The 27,397-nt window shown below is 40.8% G+C and overlaps 1 protein-coding gene across 3 annotated transcripts in view; it reads right to left on the minus strand.

Annotated features, from left to right (window-relative positions):
* Nucleotides 1-27,397, minus strand: part of LOC139746135 (uncharacterized) — a 216,196-nt gene that overhangs the window by 163,617 nt on the left and 25,182 nt on the right. For 2 of the 3 annotated variants that reach the window (XM_071657004.1, XM_071656995.1), the window contains exons 4-5: nucleotides 19,707-19,862; nucleotides 4,477-4,660 (exon numbers count right to left, since the gene is read on the minus strand). In XM_071657004.1, the coding sequence (XP_071513105.1) occupies nucleotides 4,477-4,660; nucleotides 19,707-19,862 (340 nt within the window). The remainder of the gene's footprint in view (nucleotides 1-4,476; nucleotides 4,661-19,706; nucleotides 19,863-27,397) is intronic. The other variant, XM_071657011.1, reaches the window with a different exon arrangement.

Below are 27,397 nucleotides of genomic sequence, written 5' to 3' on the forward strand. Positions count from 1 at the left end.
TTCTAACAACTTGCCTCCCACACCATATATTCTTAATACCTTCCACAGAGCATCTCTATCATATGCCTTCTCCAGATCCATAAATGCTACATACAAATCCATTTGCTTTTCTAAGTATTTCTCACATACATTCTTCAAAGCAAACACCTGATCCACACATCCTCTACCACTTCTGAAACCACACTGCTCTTCCCCAATCTGATGTTCTGTACATGCCTTCACCCTCTCAATCAATACCCTCCCATATAATTTACCAGGAATACTCAACAAACTTATACCTCTGTAATTTGAGCACTCACTCTTATCCCCTTTGCCTTTGTACAATGGCACACTATGCACGCATTCCGCCAATCCTCAGGCACCTCACCGTGAGTCATACATACATTAAATAACCTTACAAGCCAGTCAACAATACAGTCACCCCCTTTTTTAATAAATTCCACTGCAATACCATCCAAACCTGCTGCCTTGCCGGCTTTCATCTTCCGCAAAGCTTTTACTACCTCTTCTCTGTTTACCAAATCATTTTCCCTAACCCTCTCACTTTGCACACCACCTCGACCAAAACACCCTATATCTGCCACTCTATCATCAAACACATTCAACAAACCTTCAAAATACTCACTCCATCTCCTTCTCACATCACCACTACTTGTTATCACCTCCCCATTTGCGCCCTTCACTGAAGTTCCCATTTGCGCCCTTGTCTTATGCACTTTATTTACCTCCTTCCAGAACATCTTTTTATTCTCCCTAAAATTTAATGATACTCTCTCACCCCAACTCTCATTTGCCCTTTTTTTCACCTCTTGCACCTTTCTCTTGACCTCCTGTCTCTTTCTTTTACACGTCTCCCACTCAACTGCATTTTTTCCCTGCAAAAATCGTCCAAATGCCTCTCTCTTCTCTTTCACTAATACTCTTACTTCTTCATCCCACCACTCACTACCCTTTCTAATCAACCCACCTCCCACTCTTCTCATGCCACAAGCATCTTTTGCGCAATCCATCACCGATTCCCTAAATACATCCCATTCCTCCCCCACTCCCCTTACTTCCATTGTTCTCACCTTTTTCCATTCTGTACTCAGTCTCTCCTGGTACTTCCTCACACACGTCTCCTTCCCAAGCTCACTTACTCTCACCACCCTCTTCACCCCAACATTCACTCTTTTTTTCTGAAAACCCATACAAATCTTCACCTTCGCCTCCACAAGATAATGATCAGACATCCCTCCAGTTGCACCTTTCAGCACATTAACATCCAAAAGTCTCTCTTTCGCGCGCCTGTCAATTAACACGTAATCCAATAACGCTCTCTGGCCATCTCTCCTACTTACATAAGTATACTTATGTATATCTCGCTTTTTAAACCAGGTATTCCCAATCATCAGTCCTTTTTCAGCACATAAATCTACAAGCTCTTCACCATTTCCATTTACAACACTGAACACCCCATGTATACCAATTATTCCCTCAACTGCCACATTACTCACCTTTGCATTCAAATCACCCATCACTATAACCCGGTCTCGTGCATCAAAACCACTAACACACTCATTCAGCTGCTCCCAAAACACTTGCCTCTCATGATCTTTCTTCTCATGCCCAGGTGCATATGCACCAATAATCACCCATCTCTCTCCATCAACTTTCAGTTTTACCCATATTAATCGAGAATTTACTTTCTTACATTCTATCACGTACTCCCACAACTCCTGTTTCAGGAGTATTGCTACTCCTTCCCTTGCTCTTGTCCTCTCACTAACCCCTGACTTTACTCCCAAGACATTCCCAAACCACTCTTCCCCTTCACATATATATACACATATATTATATCCACACAAATTCAGAAACCCCAATCTGAGCCTTCAAGGAGGCTGAGCACTACCCACTTGACTTCTTCCTCTGTTTCCTCTTTTAGAAATTGACTGCATGAAAAACAGATGGATTCATATGTGGCATTTAAGGATCTGGAGACAGTATATGATAGGGGTGATGGAGGTGCTTTGAAGATGGTATTAACAATATATGGTGTGGGAGAGCAAAAATGGGTGTTTGAAGGAACAGTAGTTCCAACAATATTATATGGTTGCAAGGCATAGGCTATAGATAGGGTTGTGCAGAGAGGGGGTGGGTGTGTTGGCAATAATGTTTAAGAACAATATGTGGCATGAGGTGGTTTGATGGAGTAAGTTATGAAAGGGTGAGTGAGATGTGTAGCAATAAAAAGAGGATGGTTGAGAGAGAAAAGAATGTGTTGAAATGATTTGGACATATGGAGAGAAGAGAGGAAAGGTTGACAAGAGGATATATGTGTGAGAGATGGCAGGAACAAGAAGCAGGAGACCAAATTGTATGAGGGAGGATGGAGTGAAAAAGATTTCAAGTGATCAGGTCCTGAACATGAAGTAGGGTGAAAGGTGTACACAGGATAGAGGGAAATGGAATGATATGGTATACTGGGGTCGACATTCTGTCAATAGACTGAACCAGGGCATGTAAAATGTGCAGAGTAAACCATGGAAAGGTCTGTGGGGCCTATAGGTGGATAAGAAGCTGTGGTTTCGGTGCATTACACATAACACCCAGAGAATGAGAGAGATGTGGCCTTTCTTTGTCTCTTTCCTGGTGCTACCTCGCTGATGCAGGAGGCGTTAATGTTGTTTCCTGTGGGGTGGGGTGGTGCTAGGAATAAGATTAGGGTGAACAAGTATGAATATGTACATGTGTATATATGTAAATGTGTATGTATATGTATGTATGTATACAAGTATGTATGTGTATATGTGTGAAGAAATAGTGAGCATATTAAATCAAGAAAAACTTCAAACTGACCTGGATAATATCACCAGATGGGCATATGAGGACTTGATGCACATCAATTTTGAGAAATTTGAACGTATTAGTAATGGGACTCCTAACGCTACTGCAGTACTTACATACAAAGGCCTTAGCAGGAGGAGGAGGAGAAAAGAAGGAAAGAGGAGGGAAGAAAAAGGGAAAAAAAAGAAAAATGAAAGAAATGGAAAAGAAGAAAATGCAGCAGCAGCTAATTTTAGAGATCTAAGGTAAATATCAGTCAAAAACTTCTATTCACAGAAAAATATTGAAAACATACTACTTTCAAGCCAAATAATGAGTGGATCGATATTGAGAACATTTCCAACAGGCAACAGACAGACAATGATGAACATGTTAACAACATACATGAGATACTCAATGTCTATCTAAGGAAAACTTTACTTCATCCATCCTGATCTTATCTCAGTAATGCAGGAAACAGCAAACAAATAAAATAAAAGTAAACAAGAATATTGCTGTGCTGTATGGTCACCAGTAAAGCAGATTAATTTAACAAGAGTGAGAAAATAAAGACACATTTCACAAGATAAATGGAATGGAGCATGTGAATTACTATGAACAATTAAAAGAACTAGACCTTTATAGTCTCAAACATCAAAGGGAGATAAATGTACATGATAAAATATGTCTGGCAACAAATTAAGGATCTGCCTATTTATTGATATTTCTGATGTCTGTTCCTACCTGGAACGCCTTCAAGGAGGTGGCCATGACAAGTCTCCATAACTAAGAAACTCCAGTGCCCCTTCTTAGGCTTTTGTGCCTCACACTTAACAGGCCACCAGCACAGTGCAACTCTAGTACAGTGTTTGCAGAGGCTCTAACCTTAAGTTCCAAGTGATTACTTCTACCAAATGCTCCTGTCTAATGTTACAGCCTACTACTTCTACCTAATGCTCCTGCCTAATATTACAACCTACTACTTCTACCTAATGCTCCTGCCTAATGTCACTAACTACTCCTGTCTAAATGTTCCTAACTAATGCTTCTATCTATCGCACCTACCATTTTGCCAAAAGACAATAAAAGAAAATAAAGAACAAAATGCTTGAACCTGAAAGCAACTAGACAAGAATGATAGTCATTAACTCGAGTGATTTTTGCAAACATACCCAAAATGCATAAGACAAAGAAATATAAGTACCCAAAAGGGAATCTGGAATGCTTACTTGATGCATCACTGGGTGATAAACGTTCTAAAGATAATTAAACTAAAGGCTTATAACAAGAGCTGAACCTAGAACTGACAAGTATGCTGGAAAAAAATAACACTATACAAAAAGCAAGACAAGTGACAGGACAAGGTGAAGCATTCATGAGAGATGTCATTTGTCAACATTCAAGTTAAATGGTGAAGACAACAAACTAGCCCTGTCACCAAGGCTAAACCTCGTCATAGGTGCATAGTCTAAGATATCTGCATTCACCTCGCTCACCACTCCAAAAAAAAAAAAAAAAAAAAAAAAAAAAGGTAACATGACATCCTATTAGTATAAAAACATAATAAAAATCTAATCATGGTACATGTGCATACATCTTTAAGTCTTCTTCATGTACTGTACTCCTGCAGTCAATCTGCAACTACTAGTATGAAACAGTAAATATCTTCACCTTGCCCATCATTGTTAAACAAGTTTTTATCCTTCCTAAGCTGTAACTGTTTCAAGTGTGTGTTCACAGAAACTTCAGTCTGGTTTGAAATCAATTCCACTAATGAGACATTTCGGCTGACGTTTCCAATCTGTACCAATGTGGTGCCCACCAGCTGGACATTTACAGTGGCTCCCCCAGTTACCTGCAAAAAAAAAAAAAAAAATCATTTATTTATTTATTATACTTTGTTCCTGTCTCCCGCGTTAGCGAGGTAGCGCAAGAAAACAGACGAAAGAATGGCCTAACCCACCCACATACACATGTATATACATACACCTCCACACACGCACATATACGTACCTATATATCTCAACATATACATACACACACAGACATATAGATATATACACATGTACATAATTCATACTGTCTGCCCTTATTCATTCCCATCGCCCAAAAAAAATTATATTATATTATATACATTTTGCTTTGTCGTTGTCTCCCGTGTTAGCGAGGTAAAGCAGGGAATCAGACGAAAGAATGGCCCAACCCATCCATATACACATATAAATACACATCCACACACGCAAATATACATACCTATACATCTCAACGTACACATATACATACATACACACACACATATACATATATACACATGTACATAATTCATACTGTCTGCCTTTATTCATTCCCATCGCCACCCCTCCACACATGAAATAACAAACCCCTCCCCCCGCATGTACGTGAGGTAGTGCTAGGAAAAGACAGCAAAGGCCACATTCGTTCACACTCAAGTCTCTAGCTGTCATGTATAATGCACTGAAACCACAGCTTTCCTCATCCAGGCCCCACAGAACTTTCCATGGTTTACCCCAGACGCTTCACACGCCCTGGTTCAATCCAGTGACAGCACGTCGACCCCGGTATACCACATCGTTCCAATTCACTTTATTCCTTGCACGCCTTGCACGATCACTCAAAATCTTTTTCACTCCATCTTTTCACCTCCAATTTGGTCTCCCACTTCTCCTTGTTCCCTCCACCTGACACATATCCTCTTAGTCAATTTTTCCTCATTCTCTCCATGTGACCAAACCATTTCAAAACACCCTCTTCTGCTCTCTCAACCACACTCTTTTTATTACCACACATCTCTCTTACCCTATTATTACTTACTCGATCAAACCACCTCACACCACATATTGTCCTCAAACATCTCATTTCCAGCACATTCACCCTCCTCTGCACTACTCTATCTATAGCCCACGCCTCACAACCATATAACATTGTCGGAACCACTATTCCTTCAAACATACCCATTTTTGCTTTCCGATATAATGTTCTCGACTTCCACAAATTCTTCAACGCTCCCAGAACTTTCGCCCCCTCCCCCACGCTATGACTCACTTCTGCTTCCATGGTTCCATTCGCTGCCAGATCCACTCCCAGATATCTAAAACACTTCGCTTCCTCCAGTTAATCTCCATTCAAATTTACCTCCCAATTGACTTGACTCTCAACCCTACTGTACCTAATAACCTTGCTCTTATTCACATTTACTCTCAGCTTTCTTCTTTCACACACTTTACTGAACTCAGTCACCAGCTTCTGCAGTTTCTCACATGAATCAGCCACCAGCACTGTATCATCAGCGAACAACAACTGACTCACTTCCCAAGCTCTCTCATCCACAACAGACTGCATACTTGCCCCTCTTTCCAAAACTCTTGCATTCACCTCCTAACAACCCCATCCATAAACAAATTAAACAACCATGGAGACATCGCACATCCCTGCCGCAAACCTACATTCACTGAGAACCAATCGCTTTCCTCTCTTCCTACACGTACACAAGCCTTACATCCTCGGTAAAAACTTTTCACTGCTTCTAATAACTTGCCTCCCACACCATATATTCTTAATACCTTCCACAGAGCATCTCTATCAACTCTATCATATGCCTTCTCCAGATCCATAAATGCTACATACAAATCCATTTGCTTTTCTAAGTATTTCTCACATACATTCTTCAAAACAAACACCTGATCCACACATCCTCTACCACTTCTGAAACCACACAGCTCTTCCCCAGTCTGATGCTCTGTACATGCCTTCACCCTCTCAATCAATACCCTTCCACATAATACCCCAGGAATACTCAACAAACTTATACGTCTGTAATTTGAGCACTCACTTTTATCCCCTTTGCCTTTGAATAATGGCACTATGCAAGCATTCCGCCAATCCTCAGGCATCTCACCATGAGTCATACATACATTAAATAACCTTACCAACCAGTCAATAATACAGTCACCCCCTTTTTTAATAAATCCCAATGCAATACTATCCAAACCCACTGCCTTGCCGGCTTTCATCTTCCGCAAAGCTTTTACTACCTCTTCTCTGTTTACCAAATCATTCTCCCTAACCCTCTCACTTTGCACACCACCTCGACCAAAACACCCTATATCTGCCACTCTATCATCAAACACATTCAACAAACCTTCAAAATACTCACTTCATCTCCTTCTCATATCACCACTACTTGTTATCAACTCCCCATTAGCCCCCTTCACTGAAGTTCCCTTTGTTCCCATGTCTTACACACTTTATTTACCTCCTTCCAAAACATCTTTTTATTCTCCCTAAAACTTAATGATATTCTCTCACCCCAACTCTAATTTGCCCTCTTTTTCACCTCTTGCACATTTCTCTTGACCTCCTGCCTCTTTCTTTTATACATCTCCTACTCATTTGCATTATTTCCCTGCAAAAATTGCCCAAATGCCTCTCTCTTCTCTTTCACTAATAATCTTACTTCTTCATCCCACCACTCACTACCTTTTCTAATCTGCCTACCTCCCACGCTTTTCATGCCACAAGCATTTTTTGTGCAAGCCATCACTGCTTCCCTAAATACATCCCATTCCTCCCCCACTCCCCTTACCTCCTTTGTTCTCACCTTTTTCCATTCTGTACTCAGTCCCTCCTCGTACTTCCTCACACAAGTCTCCTTCCCAAGCTCACTTACTCTCACCACTCTCTTCATCCCAACATTCTCTCTTCTTTTCTGAAAACCTCTACAAATCTTCACCTTTGCCTTCACAAGATAATGATCAGGCATCCCTCCAGTTGCACCTCTCAGCACATTAACATCCAAAAGTCTCTCTTTCGCACACCTATCAATTAACACGTAATCCAATAACGCTCTCTGGCTATCTCTCCTACTTACATATGTATACTTATGTATATCTCTCTTTTTAAACCAGGTATTCCCAATCACCAGTCCGTTTTCAGCACATAAATCTACAAGCTCTTCACCATTTCCATTTACAACACTGAACACCCCATGTGCACCAATTATTCCCTCAACTGCCACATTACTCACCTATGCATTCAAATCACCCATCACTATAACCCTGTCTCGTGCATCAAAACTGCTAACACACTCACTCAGCTGCTCCCAAAACACTTGCCTCTCATGATCTTTTTTCTCATGCCCAGGTGCATAGGCACCAATAATCACCCATCTCTCTCCATCCACTTTCAGTTTTACTCATATCAAATTAGAGTTTACTTTCTTACACTCTATCACATACTCCCACCACTCCTGTTTCAGTTGTGCTACTCCTTCCTTTGCTCTTGTCCTCTCACCAACCCCTGACATTACTCCCAAAACATTCCCAAACCACTCTTCCCCTTTACCCTTGAGCTTCGTTTTGCTCAGAGCCAAAACATCCAGGTTCCTTTCCCCAAACATACTACCTATCTCTCCTTTTTTCTCATCTTGGTTACATCCACACACATTTAGACACCCCAATCTGAGCCTTCAAGGATGATGAGCACTCCCCGCATGACTCCTTCTTCGGTTTCCCCTTTTAGAAAGTTAAAATACATGGAGGGGAGGGTTTCCAGCCCCCCACTCCTATCCCCTTTAGTTGCCTTCTACAACACGTGAGGAATGCGTGGGAAGTATTCTTTCTCCCCTACATACATCAACAAAATGTGGAGGGCTGCAGAGCTTAGCTATCTGATGTTTAATTTATCTGCAAATTAACTTATCCATATGGTATGATGGTACCAATGCTCATCCCAAAAGTTAAATTCAAAATATTGTCTCTATGTCCGAGAAAGAAGGTCTCTACTAACAAAGAGAAAACAGTTCCCAACAACAGGTTAACCAAAAAATATGGTGCATTCTCCAAGATTTCACCTTCTTTAACCACCACACAATCTAACTATCTGTCTAGTGCTCATTCATAGTGACCCAACAAATATACAGAAACTCATCTTGTCTACATCACTGGCCACAAGCTGGTACATACTGGCTACAGCAATATGAATACCAAATTAAACATACCATCCCCAGTTCAATATCATATGGACATGCAAAGATCAAATGCAAAAGTAATCACAATAAATTTGAAATTTCTGAGGATTCCTACAGACATCTCATACATGTAAGGAATCAATCAACTGCTGTAGGAGTGAAGATAAACAAAGACCCAATGATAAAACCTACACTGACTTTAAAGGATAAGAAAAAATCTAATCCTAAGTATAAACCCAAAATATAAGATTTGCTGAAGAATGAAGGTATGTAAAACCCAACTGAGGGGACATATATAATAAATGTAAGATTTCTGCAGGATCCTTTCAGACATCCCATACATGTAAAGAAGTAATAAACAGTTGTACATGTCAAGGTAAACAAATATGACAAAAACTGCATTGAATTTAGAAAAAAATTCTTAACCTCCATTTACATCCAAAATATAAGATCTGCAGAATTATGAACGTAAAACCTTTCTGAAGAGAAGCATTAAATTTTGGCTCTAATGCAAAATCAACAGGGTAAGAATAAAAAGCATCACACCAGTGACATTATAAACCTCTTTGCCCTGCCAGCAGCAGTACATCAAATGCTTCTTCTCATGCCTCCTTTTGGTTCATCTGATCACTCTCATAATTGTATCTATTCTAATGGCACCTCCCACTATAGCAGACCCTTCTCAGCATAAGTAATAATACCTTAACAAAGCTGATGAATAACTTACATAACTTCTTTTCTGACTTTCCTTAGGTAAATTAATGTCTCTTATGTGGTGATGCTCCTGTCTCCTCCAAGTGCTGAACAATGGTTATTCTTGAGGGAATGAAAGCATTTATTCCCTCTTCCTCCATGACAACCTCATCATCCAATCCATGGTTCAACCGCTCCTCTTCTGAAGCCATTCAGCCAAGGGATCAGGCATATCAGGCAAGGAAAAACTCTCTTTCCTCTAGCTCCTATTCGGCTATCATCACTGCCCATAATTGCTGCAAGCACATTATCCATGAGACGGAGCAATCCTTTATTCAAAGGAAGTGCAATAACCTCTCCTCGTCATCATCCACAAACAGGTCTTTCTGGTCTTTAAATAAAAGCATCTCTAACAACTTCCGTCACTCTACCTTTCCTTCACTTTTCTGATGATAGTATAAAAGTTGTCTCTTCAATTGACAAAGCAACCCTGTTTTGTTCCTGTTTCTCCTCTAACTCCACCTTGTATGACTATAACATTCCTTCACCCCTTCAGGCTCCTCTTACTAATCCTATGCCTCTTCCCGTAATCTCTTTTCAGACTGTCCAAAAAGCCTTCTTTCTTAGGAGATTCCTTTGGGTACATCCTTAGGTAACACTCAATAGGTACTCTAAAAGTCAAAAATCAAAGAAACATAAAAGATCTATCTCTATACTAGCTGGTTCTGAGCTAAGCTGAGAGAATTGAGTCCTTGGAAGATGATACAGGAGATCCAACCTGATGTCTACTGTACTGCCAGTACAGTCAACTGCAAGCAAAACCAACAGCTGAATAAATTGCTTGGAATACAGTTTTTAATTTCTTCAAATACTGATTCTTAATGGATAGCATTCTACAACAGAGCTGTTGAGGAATATGGTCCCATTTGGAATATCCTTAAAGTTTTACTGAAAAAAATCTCCACAAAAGCCATATGCCAGCAAGAAACACAAGCTAAAGAATGAGACCTTAACCCTGAATCCAACCCTCCATCTGGTCAGAAAGTGAAAAAAGGAACTTACATTATCGTGAAATTGGAAATAACTCATACCGTAGTTCCTTAGAGCAGTGCTTTGCAACAAGTGTCCTAATAAGTATAACTAATGTTGCAATATCTTGACAACTAAATGCAATCTTTTTTTATCTTATTATCCATAATTGCTGTTTCCTGCATTAGCGAGGTAGTAACAGGAAATGGATGAAGAATGGCCCATCCATTCATATACAAATATATATACATAAACGCAGGGTGGTGACGGGAATGAATAAAGGCAGCAAGTATCAATTATGGGCATGTATGTATATGTCTGTATGTATATATATGTATAAATTCATAGGTATGTACATGTGTGCATGTGGACGTGTCTGTATATACATATGTATGTGGGTGGGTTGGGCCATTCTTTCATCTGTTTCCTTGCACTACCTCGCTATTGCAAGAGACAGCAACAGCAGGTTTGGATGGTACTGCAGTGGAATTCATCAATAAAGGGGGTGACTATGTTGTTGACTGGTTGGTGAGGATATTCAATATATGTATGGCTCATGGTGAAGTGCCTGAGGATTGGCGGAATGCATGCACAGAGCCACTGTACAAAGGCAAAGGGGATAAAGGTGAGTGTTCAAATTACAGAGGTATAAGTTTGTTGAGTATTCCTCGGAAATTATATGGGAGGGTATTGACTGAGAGGTTAAAGGCATGTACAGAGCATCAGATCGGGGAAGAGCAGTGTGGTTTCACAAGTGGTAAAGGATGAATGGATCAGGTGTTTGCTTTGAAAAATGTCTGTGAGAAATACTTAGAAAAACAAATGGATTTGTAGGTAACATTTATGGATCTGAGATGTCATATGATAGAGATGCTCTGTGGAAGGTATTAAGAGTATATGGTGTGGGAGGAAAGTTGCTAAAAGCAGTGAAAAATTTTTATCAAGGATGTAAGGCATGTGTACAAGAAGCAAGAGAGAAAAGTGACTGATTCCTAGTGAATGTCAGTTTGCGGCAGGGGTGCATGATGTCTCCATGGTTGTTTACTTTGTTTATGGATGGGGTTGTTAGGGAAGTGACTGCTAGAGTTTTGGAGAGAGGGGAAAGTATGCAGTCTGTTGTGGATGAGAGCCTGGGAAGCAAGTCATTTGTTGTTCGCTGATGATACAGCACTGGTGGCTGATTCGGGTAAGAAACTGCAGAAGCTGGTGACAGATTGGTAGTGTGTGAAAGAAGAAAGCTGAGAGTAAATGTGAATAAGAGCAAGGTTATTAGGTACAGTAGGGTTGAGGGACAAGTCAATTGGGAGGTAAGTCTGAATGGGGAAAAACTGAAGGAAGTGAAGTGATTTAGATATCTGGGAGTGGATTTAACAGTAGATGGAATCATGGAAGCGGAAGTGAGTCACAGGGTGGGGGAGGGGGCGAAGGTTCTGGGAGCATTGAAGAATGTATGGAAGGTGAGAACATTATCTTGGAAAGCAAAAATGGGTATGTTTGAAGAAATAGTGGTTCCAACAATGTTATATGGCTGCAAGGAGTGGGCTATAGATGGGTTGTGCGGAGGAGGGTAGATGTGTTGGAAATGAGATGTTTGAGGACAATATGAAGTGCGAGGTGGTTTGATCAAGTAAGCAATGAAAGGGTAAGAGAGATGTGTGGTAATAAAAAGGGTGTGGTTGACAGAGCAGAAGAGGGTGTATTGAAATGGCTTAGTCACATGGAGAGAATGAGTGAGGAAAGATTGACAAAGAGGATATATGTGTCAGAGGTAAAGGGAACAAGGAGAAGTGGGAGACCAAATTGGAGGTGGAAGGATGGAGTGAAAAGAATTTTGAGCGATCGGGGCCTGAACATGCAGGAGGGTGAAAGGCGTGCAAGCAATAGAGTGAATTGGAAAAATGTGGTATGCCGGGGTCAATGTGCTGACAATGGATTGAACCAGGGCATGTGAAGTGTCTGGGGTAAACCATGGGAAGTTCTGTGGGGCCTAGATATGGAAAGGAGCTGTGGTTTTGGTGCATTACACATGACAGGTAGAGACTGAGTGTGAACAATTGTGGCCTTTGTTGTCTTTTCCTAGCGCTACCTCGCACACGTGCTGGGTGAGGGGGGGCGCCATTTCATGTGTGGCGGGGTGGCGACAGGAATGGCTGAGGGCAGCAAGTATGAATATGTACATGTGTATATATGTATTTGTCTGTGTATGTATATGTATGTATACGTTGAAATGTATAGGCATGTATATGTGCGTGTGTGGGCGTGTATATATATACATGTGTACGTGGGTGGGTTGGGCCATTTTTTCGTCTGTTTCCTTGCGCTACCTTGCTAACGCGGGAGACAGCGACAAAGTATAATAAACAAATATACACCCATATACGTACTTATGCACATACTGGCCAATGGCTATATATGGCAACCATAGTCTATTTTTCAATCTTCACAATAAATCATATAACCTCAGTCCAATTTTCCTACCTGCTCCCCAGTGCTGAGACACTACCTTCAAATACTTTGATGACTTTGTTACTTTACTTTCTTAAAGATGCTAGGAACTTAAGCACTTGTCTTGGGCATTCTCCTTTTAAATGAAATTGCTTTTTTTCTCTTAAAGTGACAGGGCAAAAACTGCTGCTGAAAACCCATAGTTATGTGGAAAAGGCACTACCTCAAACTACCAAGTTTTCATGGAGGTCATCCTGGCTCTAAATATTCTACCACAATGGATGTGATACTGAGATACTGACAGCTTCCACAAGCAGGGGAGGCACAGTTGTTCACCACCTTCATAACTCCATGATGACATTACAAGTTTCTACATGCCCCAAGGGATTTGTGTCCATAGGGGCCAAATTTTGCAGACGAGGCGACATCGCACTCAAAGGCATCAACAACTGAACCAAGGTCATGGATGACATGCTCATCTGGGACTCAACCTACAGAGTGCACTTTCAACATGTCCAGGAGATCCTTCAATGATGTTCCAACCATGGAATAACCATGAACCACAGCAAGTTTTTGTGAGCCAACTAGTCTGCTAAGTTCAGTGGGTATAGCATCACAGTCAAGGGTCCAACTGCAGATCCAGGTAAGGTGAATACGAGTGTGGGTTTCCCCATCACCACCAACATCACGTACCTCAGGTCATTAATAGGTCCCATGAACCAGCTAACAGACTTCACCACGAGCATAGCAACAGCGGCAGACACTCTCCACTCCCTTCATAGCCCCATGAATGATTTTGTGTGGACCCCCAACCACCAAATGTCATTCAAGTGAACAAAGCCCTCAATTCCAGTTCCTGCCCGATTAGATTCTGCCCTTCCTTGCATCTGAAAGATGTAGTATGTGCCCTCCTTCAGTGCCACAGTGACAAGAGGCAACTGGTGCCTTTTCTTTGCAATGTGGAGAAAAGATATGCCAACTGAACTGGAACTCATAGCAGCTTTGCATCTTTTTTTTAAGATCGTGGGACCTCTGCTTGGCAGGCCATGAAAAAAGTGCTGCCTTTATCTGCTAGATCTGCCACACTTTGATCTCCTCATCGATTACAAACTGGAAGTGTCCATTTTAAATTACCATACACTGGAGCCTGTGGAGAACCCATGTATCCAGCGTCTAAAGGAGACAACAACACAGTTTTCCTTTAAGACAGAGTGGCATGAGGGAAAAGAGGATGCAATCCTTAATGTGCTTTCAAGTGCACCTGTGGATGATCCACTATGGCAGCCCTCGAGATAGAGGCTGATATCCCCTACTTCTTAAGCAGCTACATGATAGCCAGAGCAGTGGAAGTATTGTTGCAGCCACCCCCTCCCACCACCAAATGGCCATGTGTTAGTGAGTAAGGAAGGAATGCCACATCATGCAACACTATCAAGCTTCTCCTTAGCTTCTTTGTTAAAGTGAGCATACTTGTCTGTCTCCACTCATATGGTAGACTTCAGTTCTCCAGCTCTGAATTTTGTATCATTCTCAAGCATTGGGGCATGACTCACCACATCTCATCACCATCTTACCCACAAGTTAATGGTCATGCTGAGGCCTGTGTGAAGCACCTCATCATCAAGACCATCAATGATGACAGTCTGGATGATTAAGACTTCAACCAAGGACTAATGGAGATCCCCCCCCACCCCACACACACACACACACACACACACACACACACACACACACACACACACACATACATGGCCAGATGCCTGCTCAGATACTCCTCAGTCACCTACTTCATACAGCCATGTCAGCACTCACACAGTGGATGAGTGTGATGCACAACAGATCACACTGCACAATGTGGAGGTAAGCTATAACAGTACTGCCAGCTCTTGGCGCCCTCTAAGGCTTGGTGAACCTCTCCACATACAAAATTCTGTAACGAAGCAGAGACACAGCAGGGACAATCGTAGGTAACGGTAACCACCGGGAATAAAACATCAAGCTCTCCAGTGGTAGAGTATTGTTACGCAACATGGACAAAACCACACCAACATTATATGAAATTAAACTAATAAAAACTAATTTATTTATTTATCATACTTAGTCGCTGTCTCACACGTTAGTGAGGTAGCACAAGGAAACAGATGGCAGAATGGGCCAACCCACCAACATACACATTTATACACATAAATGCCCACACATGCACATATACATACCTATACATTTCAACGTATACACACTTATACATACACTAGACATAACATATATACACATGTACATATTCATACTTGCTGCCTTCATTCATTCCCGTCGCCATCCCGCCACACATGAAAAACAGCACCCCCTCCCCCGTGTGTGTGCAAGATAGTGCTAGGAGAAGACAACAAAGGCCACATTCGTTCACACTCAGTCTCTAGCTGTCATGTGTACCGCACCGAAACCACAGCTCCCTTTCCACATCCAGGCCCCCAAAACTTTCCAAGCCCTGGCTAAATCCATTGAAAGCACGTCCACTCTCCTATACCACATTGTTCCAATTCACTCTATTCCTCGCACGCCTCTCACCCTCCTGTATGTTCAGGCCCATATCACTCAAAATCTTTTTCACTCCATCCTTCCACCTCCAATTTGGTCTCCCACTTCTCCTCGTTCCCTCCACCTCTGACACATATATCTTCTTTGTGAATCTTTCCTCACTCATTCTCTCCATGTGACCAAACCATTTTAATACACCCTCTTCTGCTCTCTCAACCACATTCTTTTTATCACCACACATCTCTCTTACCCTTTCATTACTTACTCGATCAAACCACCTCACACTACGTATATACTATCCTCAGACATACCATTTCTAACACATCCACCCTTCTCTACACAACCCTATCTATAGCCTATGCCTCACAACCATATAATATTGTTAGAACCACTATTCCTTCAAACATACCATTTTTGCTCTCTGAGATAACGTTCTTGCATTCCACACATTCTTCAATGCTCCCAGAACCTTCGCCCCCTCCCCCACCCTGTGACTCACTTCCGCTTCCATGGAATGATACTAAAGGGAATAATCATTTACAGGGCACAAAAAGTTAAACATAATGCAATCAATTTTCAAACCAAGAAATCCCTTCCTCTGTACAAACACAATCAAAGGAATGATAATACTATTACATTTACACACAGGAGAATACAGACCACTTAAGTTAACAATAAATGCAATACACTACAACAAGTAGCTACAAATTATGGACAAGAAAACATTATACTACTCACTGGGACCATCAGCTTGTAAAAATCAACAACACAGCACCTTTCAGGGTATTTTATAGGGAGAAATGATTAGCAGGAACAGTTCTGATTGGATGACAAAGAGATATATGCAAACGAGATACTGACATCACCTGGGCAGGCCCACATCTCGACTGTAATTGGCTAAAAATTGAGAACAAGAAACACAAGTCATCGCTAAACTTTACTCTGACATAAGTGAGAGCTGACATAATGTGAGTCACTTCATGGTCGCCTTTGGTATGTCACACTGGTTCATGCATAACTGCACACCCTCCTTGACCCCACAGCCTAAGCCGGCAACATGTGCTTGTTTCACAATACTCAGGCTATACAGCCCAACACATACAGAACAACAAAATTACGTAAAACTATGTTGGAGCAATCACCATTTCCTGAGGCCACATCACATTCCCCTTACCACCAACCCCGTGACCTTGCCAATCAGCACTACTGTCCCAAACCCATCTGCTTTCTCCTCACATGCTAGTGACAAAGGGATGACAACAGCTTATGTGGAAGATAAGCAGGTAATTTTTCCCTGCCTTCCATATCACCCAGTTGTAATAACCATGGACAAGCCTGTGAAACATCTGGATATTCGAGTTCTCCCCAGTTCGGACTACCCTGGGAGGGAGATGGAGGAAGTTTACGTTATTTATCCTTTTGTATCATACTATTCTCACGTATCCCTACATGTACAGGAGGGACATGGAGGAAGTTTATGTTATGTATCCTTATGTATCATACTATGTCTTATGTATCCCTATATGTAATATGTGTTGTCTTACATTCGTCACCCTTTTGTTTTGAACAAGCGTCATGTGCTCTGTTGGCAGTCTATAAGTTTTCAGGCAGCCAACATGCTCCCTCGTCTCTCACTAATCTTGCAGTCAACAAGCTCCCTCATGTCTCATTAATCTTACTTGTGTATCTTGCTTGTTTGTAAATACACTCAGTGTCATGTCTTCAGCAGCACCTTTGTTTCACCATTCCAACAGGACTAACATGCTTGAAAGCTTTTCCTCAATGGATCAGGGAAGAAACAAAAGTCCTTTATAACTACTACTTTTAAGATGGAGTAATATTCAAACTCATGATCTCCACAACACATTTACCCTAGAAATGAAAAGATCAATTAGTACTGATCTCTTTAACTGAGAGTTCTATAAGATAAGCTCTAAGAACCTTTTGAATGGCTTAACAGAGAAACAAAGTCGAATATTGGGCAAGGATTATAACTGCTTTCCCTTGTCAAGAAGATAGCCTGTCTTCTGCACTATATCTTAATAAGTTATACGAAAGTGCATAAAGGTCTTAGCAAGAAACAAAGCTGTTTTAAAGCATACCCTTAGGATCTACCAAAAAAATCTAATCAACGTGCTTTGTCTGTGATGGCCCAGTACAAAAAAATCCTATTTCAAATGGTTAGGTTCCAAAATTACCTCTGACAGCAGCAGGCCAAAAAACTCAAATACATGTGACCTAAGGACAAATAAAGTAACCCTTGAATTGCAGCCAACAACTGCTTTGCTGGCTTTTCTCAACTCCATTCAAATACATAGCACACTTTTCATCCCATTAGTAGCCCACAGGGGTCACTGCTAATACCAGGATGGCACCTAAAGAAAAACTGCTTTCCTTGACTCCCCTTACAACCACCATTACAAGAACACAGCTGTCCACCAGCAGGCCATATGGATACAGTATAATAACCCTAACTGTTTTGAGCAACTTATGAAATGCATCAGTTTGTGAGAGAAAAGAAGAAGGATATAATAAATAAGAAGAAAGAAGTGACACAGTTCAAAGGTCCAGCTCTTTATCTATTTCTCCAACATTCATGGTCTTAAACCTAACCTTCCCCCATTTTGAAAACCACCTGTTTACTTCTTCCTGACCTCCTCCTTTTCAAAACCCATGTTCAAGGCCGATTCTTTTCCACACGATCTAATTTCCAAATCTAATTTCAAAATACTATGGCCAAATCTTTTCTACAATATCAGTCATCCAAATACTATCATTTGTACCTAATGCTTTTGTGCCTACTACATCTATTCCTTGTCTTATGGATCTTGAGTCTCCTACTACACCTATTCCTTGTCTAATGGATCTTGAGTCTCCTAACTTTGAAGCTATCAGGCTGTTAATTGCTTTTACTTCATGCCTTCCCCCCAGCCCCAATTCCTCCAATTATGCACAACTTTTCAACTATGTGACTTATTGAAACAAAGTACAGCTCTCTTCACATCCACAAGCTGAAATTTTCTATGAAGGGGTTTCAAAGGACTGCATTAGGACTCGATAGGCTTTCATTCGGATGATCCAGGTGATGCCAACCATTTTTTTCCCATCCTTAACAATCTTAAGAAATAAATAAACAAATGCCATAAGTTCCATACTCTTATGACTAATCTTCCAACACACATGACCTCTTTTTCATCACCGTATCCTCCACTACGCATACACTACATCTGCCTCCTTAGAGATGAAATACTGTAATAAAATAAGATCATGATTGGAAGAACCATAATCTTATTTCTATTACAGTATTCATCTTATTAAAAATCCTTTTATTAGAGTTGCAAAGTTTTAAGGGAAAGGTTTGTTAAGTACCTTGTAAGCACAAACTGTCTCTGAGTTATGGATGTCCAACTTAGGAATGTGCTTCAAAAAGCTACATCTTCGATATGGAAATGATAACCCATACTTCCAAACTGTGGAAATACCGTGCTCCTCCGTAGAATAAACTACACTCCTTTGTAAAAGTTTGTGCTGGCTCTTTCCTTTGCTAACTAGCTTTTCGTCTTAATTTCGGTCTTTTATTAAGCCTCATTACATAAAAGATGAATAAAAGAGATGCAATTTTGGCACACCTTAGGAACATTGGGACCCAACATTGGAGGTGAAATTAAACATCATAAAGCAGTCTGCAAAAGGATGAAGCACTGTTAGATACTGTCTTTATATATTTCTGCAACCTGAATAATCCCTAAGAATTCTTATACATGTACAGGAACTACAACCATATATCCCACCATTATTACTAAAAATGGAAGAGAGTCCTTTTGAGATGTGGAAACTCTTGACTATTTGGCTTTCGGGCTAAACCTACTAGCATCACACCCGTCAGCCTTCTGCTACCCTGGATGACTAAAAACCTCTATAGGAGAATTGAAAGTAAAGCCTGGTAAAATGGACATGACAATATTTACATAAGAGAACCAATGACATGATTCTGCCATGATGGCAAAATAGTGGAAAATGACCCATTCAGACAATACATAATAGAAAAGGAAAGAATCGTGGTGTTATTACAGTACAAAGAGGAAGTACATATCAATTGCTTGCAAAAACACTTCTGCTTAACATAAAAATACATCTGAACATTAATATGAAACATATTCTAACATTCACATATCTTGCACCTCAACATCACAACACAAAAAAACTTTTACATTACCTTATCAATATCATCATACATAAGAGGTTTCATATTAACATCATTCAGTACACATGGAATAGCCTGAGCGGGGAGATCCTTGATTAAACTGCCATCCAGGTGTTTTACACACTCTAATGATACTGCTGCTTCATTCCCATAATCAACATAATAAACCTGAAAGGAAATCAGTCTTACAAAAGAGTATTAAAGTGAAGAAAGATTGACAAAGAGGATATATGTGTCAGAGGTGGAGGGAATGAGAAGTGGGAGACCAAACTGGAGGTGGAAGGATGGAGTGAAAAAGATTTTGAGCAATCAGGGCCTAAAAATACACGAGGGTGAAAGGCATGTAAGGAATAGAGTGAATTGGAACGATGTGGTATACCGGGGTCGACGTGCTGTCAATGGATTGAACCAGGGCATGTAAAGCATCTGCGGTAAACCATGGAAAGTTTTGTTGGGCCTGGATGTGGAAAGGGAGCTATGGTTTTGGTGCATTACATAACAGCTAGAGAGGGGTGCCATCTCATGTGTGGTGGGATGGTGACAGGAATAGATGAATGCAACAAGTATGAATATGTACTTGAGTATATATGTACATGTCTGTGTATGTATATGTATGTATGCGTTGAAATGTATGGGTGTGTATATGTGAGTGTGTTGGCATGTATGTATATACATGTGTGTGTGTGGGTGAGTTGGGCCATTCTTTCGTCTGTTTCCTTGCGCTACCTCGCTAACACGGGAGACAGTGACAAAGTATAATAATATTTTTTTCATTCATTTTGGTTTGACGCTGTCTCCCGGTAGCGCAAGGAAACAGACGAAAGAATGGCCCAACCCACCCACGTCCACACATGCAAATATACATACCTATACATCTCAACGTATACATATATTTACACACACAGACATATACACATGTACATAATTCATACTGTCTGCCTTTATTCATTCCCATTGCCACCCCGCCACACATGAAAAAACAACCCCCTCCCCCCACATGTGCACTAGGAAAAGACAACAAAGGCCCCATTCGTTCACACTCAGTCTCTAGCTGTCATGTACTAATGCACCAAAACCACAGCTCCCTTTCCACATCCAGGCCCCAAGGAACTTTCCATGGTTTACCCCAGACGCTTCACATGCCCTGGTTCAATCTATTGACAGCAAGTCGACCTCGTTATACCACATCGTTCCAATTCACTCTATTCCTTGCAAGCCTTTAACTCGCCTGCATGTTCAGGCTCCAATCACTCAAAATCTTTTTCACTCCATCTTTCCACCTCCAATTTGGTCTCCCACTTCTCCTCGTTCCCTCCAGCTCTGACACATATATCCTCTTGGTCAATCTTTCCTCACTCATTCTCTCCCTATGACCAAACCATTTCAAAACACCCTCTTCTGCTCTCTCAACCACACGCTTTTTATTACCACACATCTCTCTTACCCTATAATTACTTACTCGATCAAACCACCTCACACCACATAGTCCTCAAACATCTCATTTCCAGCACGTCCACCCTCCTCCGCACAACTCTATCTACAGCCCACGCCTTGCAACCATATAACATTGTTGGAACCACTATTCCTTTAAACATACCCATTTTTGCTTTCTGAGATAACGTTCTCAACTTCCACACATTCTTCAAAGCTCCCAGAACTTTCGCCCCCTCCCCCACCCTACGATTCACTTCTGCTTCCATGGTTCCATACACTGCCAAATCCACTCCCAGATATCTAAAACACTTCACTTCCTCCAGTTTTTTCCATTCAAACTTACCTCCTAATTGACTTGTCCCTCAACCCTACTGTACCTAATAACCTTGCTCTTATTCACATTTACTATCAGCTTTCTTCTTTCTCACACTTTACCAACCTCAGTCACCAGCTTCTGCAGTTTCTCACACAAATCAGCCACCAGCGCTGTATCATCAGCAAACAACAACTGACTCACTTCCTAAGCTCTCTCTGCATACTTGCCCCTCTTTCCAAAACTCTTGCATTCACCTCCCTAACAACCCCATCCATAAACAAATTAAACAACTATGGAGACATCAAACACCCCTGCCGCAAAACTACATTCACTGAGAACCAATCACTTTTCTCTCTTCCTACACATACACATGCCTTACATCCTCAATAAAAATTTTTCACTGCTTCTAACAACTTGCCTCCCACACCATACATTCTTAATACCTTCCACACAGTATCTCTATCAACTCTATCATACGCCTTCTCCAGATCCATAAATGCTACATACAAATCCATTTGCTTTTCTAAATATTTCTCACATACATTCTTCAAAGCAAACTCCTGATCCACACATCCTCTACCACTTCTGAAACCACACAGCTCTTCCCCAATCTGATGCTCTGTACATGCCTTCACCCTCTCAATCAATACCCTCCAATATAATTTACCAGGAATACTCAACAAACTTATACCTCTGTAATCTGAGCACTCACTTTTATCCCCATTGCCTTTGTACAATGGCACTATGCAAGCATTCCGCCAATCCTCAGGCATCTCACCATGAGTCATACATACATTAAATAACCTTACCAGCCAGTCAACAATACAGTCACCCCTTTTTTAATAAATTCCACTGCAATAGCATCCAAACCCGCTGCCTTGCCGGCTTTCATCTTCCGCAAAGCTTTTACTACCTCTTCTCTGTTTACCATAAATATATAAAAAAGATGTCATACAAACAAAAAAGAGGGCAAATGAGAGTTGGGGTGAGAGAGTATCATTAAACTTTAGGGAGAATACAAAGATGTTTTGGAAGGAGGTAAATAATGTGCAAAAGACAAGAGAACAAATGGGAACCAGTGAAGGGGACAATGGGGAAAGTGATAACAGGTAGTGATGAAGTGAGAAGGAGATGGGGCGAGTATTTTGAAGGTTTGCCGTGTGTGTTTGATGATAAGAGTGGCAGATGAATGGCGTTTTAGTTGGGGTGGTGTGCAAAAAGAGGTTCAGGGAGGATGGTTTAGTTAAGAGAGAAGAAGTGGTGAAAGCCTTGCAGAAGATGAATCAGGCAAGGCAGCAGGTTTAGATAGTACTGCAGTTGAATTTATCAAGAAAGGGGGTGAATGTGTTGTTGATTGGTTGGTAAGGATACTCATTGTATGCATGGATCATGGTTAAGTGCCTGAGGATCGGTGGAAAGCATGTATAACACCATTATACAAAGGCAAAGGGGATAAAAGTGAGTGTTCAAACTGCAAAGGCATGTTTGGTGAGTATTCCTGGAAAACTGTATGGGAGGGTATCAACTGAGAGGGTGAAAGCATGTTCAGAGCATCAGACTGGGGAGGGACAGTGTGGTTTCAGAAGTGAAAGAGGATGTTGGATCAGGTGTTTGCTTTGAAGAATGTTTATGCAAAATATTTGGCAAAAAACAGATGGATTTGGCATTTATGGATCAAGAGAAGGTTGATAGAGATGCTTTGTGGAAGGTCTTAAGGGTATATAGTGTGGAAGGTAAGCTGCAAGCAGTGAAAAGTTTTTATCAAGGATGTAAGGCATGTGTACGTGAAGGGAGAGAGAGTGCCTGGCTCCCAGTGAAGATCAGTCTGCAGCAGGGATGTGTGATGTCTCTATGGTTGTTCAGTTTGTTTATGGATGGAGTGGTTCGGGAGGTAATTGCAAGAGTCTGGGAGAGAGGGGCAACTATGCAGTCTGATTGGGAAGAGAGGGCCTGAGAAGTTAGTCAGTTGCTGTTTGCCAATGATACAGCACTGATGGCTGATTCAAGTGAGAAACCGCAGAAGTTGGTGACTGAGTTTGGAAAAGTGTATGAAAGGAGAAAGTTGAGAGTAAATTCTATTAAGGGAACGTGTACTGCTCCCTCCCTTATCTTTCCTCCCATATTACCAAACTTACCTTCGATGGCTCCTAATACTTAATTTCTCTTATCTCTTCCAGACTTTCTCTACCTATGTCTGTAACAAAGTCGAACACTTTCTTCTTTCACTCTATAGAGTTTTGCAAAATCTACACTTTCATTATGTTTCCTTTCAAACACCATTACTTTTACTCAAATTTACCTTCAATCACCAACACTTACACACATAAAACACAATTACAACCATCTGCATTTCCTCTTCACCCAGAAAACAGGCTTGTCACTAGCCACCACATCTCAATCTCTGCAACCCCATTTTCCTAGTTTTGCTTTCACTTCCCTTATCACTCCATCCGTATATATTCTTTAAAAGCCATGGTGAAATCCAACAGCTCAACCATTCATCCACTCTTACACATGCATTTACTACTCTATAAGGGCTTTCACACCATCCATGTCATCCCTAACCAATATATCCTAACAGATCCCATAATGCATTCCATTCAACTCTGTTGCACAATTTCTCCAAATCCATGGAAGGTGATACTTTTCCAAGGTCATCTTTACCACAAAACTCTGATCCATACCTCCCCTACCACTCCTACAACCCCCTTGCTCCTCAGTTATTCTGGATTCAGTCCCTTCCATCAAGCAATCAATAAACACTTTTCCTGGTATACTTAATAGCCTTATTCCCATATAATTACTAGATACATCCTTAACACTTTCTCCTTTGAATAAAGGAACAATAATACCTTTCATCGAATCCTCAGGCAAAACATCTCATTTCCATGCTAATTTACCTATCAAATCCATCCTGTTTATCACATTTTCTCCACCACACTTCAGCATTTCAGCTGTAATCCCATCCACTCCAGGTGGCTCATTATTGCCCATTTTTACCACATTTCTTGCAATAGGCCCTTGCACTTGTATCCTCTTCCTTCCGTCCTCCTTACCTATGCATGTAACAACTGTTGCCTGACTTTATTCTACATTCGTCAGTTCTTCAAAATACTCTTTCCATCTTCCTTTCACCTTCTTTTGACTCAGCAACTCCCTTTCCTACTTCTTCGATGAACATTTCTACTGTCACATCTACCCATTTCTTTCTTCACATTCTTCCAGTTCAATTTCTTATTTTCCCTAAACATATCATTCAACTTTCTTACATCCACGATGAAAAAAAAACTTCACCGCTTCTAGGAGCTTCCCTCCCACATCGTTTATTAAGACCTGTCATAATACATCTCTATCGACCCTATCATATGCTTTCTCCATATCCATTAATGCCACACACAAATCTATCTTTCTCAAAGTATTTCTCGTACACACATTCTTTAAAGCAAACACCTGATTCACATGTGTGTGTGTGTGTGTGTGTGTGTGTGTGTGTGTGTGTGTGTGTGTGTGTGCATGTGTGTGCCAAGGAAGCCGGCACAGACAGTACTGCATCTGGACCTATTAAGAAGGAGAGTGAACATGTTGTTGATTGCTCAGTAAGGATTTTCATTGTATATATGAATCATAAAGTGGTGCCTGAGGATTGGTGGAATGAAGGTATAGTGCCAGTGTATAAAGGCAAGAGGAATAAAGGTTAGTGTTCAAACTACAGAGGTAAAGGTTGTACCTTTCTAATCCAGAGCTCTACGGCCTGGTAACTCCCATGGTCCAGCATGTTTTGAATTTGCCATCATTAATTGGTGAAGCTGCCACCAAAGCGGCATGGTTAGCAGCGATAAGGCACCAAAATCTGTTTACACTGCAGCCAAGCTAATTAAGTCCTCTTAATTTCTTATATTCAGTTTTTTGCTAAAAATGAAAGCTACAAAACTTTAAAGTTTTGGAAAACTTTTAAAGGTGCCAGGAGTACTGAATTAGATAGTGCACTTTTAAAGTGGTTTAAGCTACAGAATGAAGGTGTAAGCATTTCTGGGAAGATGCTTACCAAGCAAGCCAGTTTTTCATTGAGAACTAAAGCTAGACTATGACAATGAATATTTCCAAGGATGGCTATAAAAGTGTTTTTCAATGAGAACTAAAGCTAGACTATGACAATGAATATTTACAAGGATGGCTATAAAAGTGTTTTTCATTGAGAACTAAAGCAAGACTATGACAATGAATATTTGCAAGGATGGCTATAAAAGTTTATGGGGAGACAGAATTTCAGTTCATAGTGTATGTGGTGAAAAGTGTAGTGCTGACACAGAAGCACGTAGTGTAAGGTAGTATTAAAAAGAATCAATAAAAACCCAATTCTCTATTTAAAAACCATCAACAATATGTACAGGACATAAGAGGATGTATGAACTGGCTACCTAGCTGAGACTGATTATGCAGCATGGGCTGGCTGCCTTGACAATAACAATAAAACAACAATAGTAACACAAGTCTACCAAAGTCAACAATGAACCTGTGGTCATTTGTTGTGTTAACTACTCGTCACAAAGCTGCAACAAAGTTTGCAGATGAATTTGTACAGTTAGTGGCAGCAGAAAATTTAGCCCCAGAGCAAGCATATAATGCTGATGAATCTGCCTTGTATTGGCTTCGTATGCCACAAAAAACCCTTATCCAAGATATTTTGTAGTCTCCATCTGGGGGTACTTATGCTGTCATCTGATGTAGTAATAAAAACCTTCTTTGGAAGCATTAATGGTTGTAATATTTCCTGTTTTAAGCTTTATTCTACCTTTGATAACACAACAATATGTATGTGGAATGATCTGGCAAGACTGGGAGTCGGGCATATATTTACATAGGGGGTTCTCTTATGGGTCAATTTGTTTTCCGATTTTCTGTGGTCCAGCAATGGCCAAGTCCCAAGGTTGCCGGATTAAAGAGGCTCAACCTGTAAAAGACTGCTGAGTATACCTAGTTAGCTGTATGGGAGGGTAATAATTAAGAGGGTGATTAAGGAGCAGTGCAGTTTCAGTAGATGTGTTGATATGGTGTTTGCTTTAGAAAAATGTGAGAAATACTGAGAGAAACAGATGGTATGTGGCATTTATGGATCTGGAGAACACATATGATAGGGTATGATAGAGATGTCTTATAGAAAGTCAAGGGAAATAGTACAAATACAGAAAAATCAGTTGCTACAGGACAATGTGGAGTTCAAGAATGTCTTGAATACTCATACATGATGCAATTTATTCTGTTACTCCATTCTGGTCAAGCCTTGACTGAAGAATAATGGAAAGGAAAATGAAATAATTCAAAACTTTCTGAGGTAAAAAGTTAGTCTGCATACCATATAAACTTATAATTCAGATGATAAACATGGAAAATACCTACTATTCTAGTTACCTATCTGTATGTCTTATGCCTGTTCCCTTTGGGAACTCCCTTAAGGGGGTGGCCATGGCAAAAGTCTACATAATTGGTGAACTCAAATGCCACTTCTTAAACTTCAATGCCTCACCCTTAACAGGCCAAATAGCATAGGGTAACTCCTGCACAGTGTTTTCAGAGGCTCCTACTTAACGTCCCTACTTAATGTCTACCGAATGTTCCAATCTACAACTACTTAATGCTCCCACTTAATTTTCTTACGTACTACTTCTACCTAATGCTCCTGTATAATACTTCTACCTACTACTGCTACCTAATGCTCTAACCATTTAGTCAAAAGGCATGATAGCACATAGCACCTATCACACGAAAATCTTGTTAAAAAGAATGCGTTGTGCAAGTTAAGTGTTGCAATGTGCAACAGGAAGAGACTGAATGTTTATGGAAAGAAAGCCAGCAGTACATGTGTGGGAGGCAGAAAAAATAGACAGCTACCCGGGTCAGAGGAGTGCAACTTGACAACCGCTGAAGTGCTGGCTCACTACAGACATCTCTAACC

The sequence above is a fragment of the Panulirus ornatus genome, chromosome 4 (assembly GCF_036320965.1).
Source record: "Panulirus ornatus isolate Po-2019 chromosome 4, ASM3632096v1, whole genome shotgun sequence".
Classification (NCBI taxonomy): Eukaryota; Metazoa; Arthropoda; class Malacostraca; order Decapoda; family Palinuridae; genus Panulirus; species Panulirus ornatus.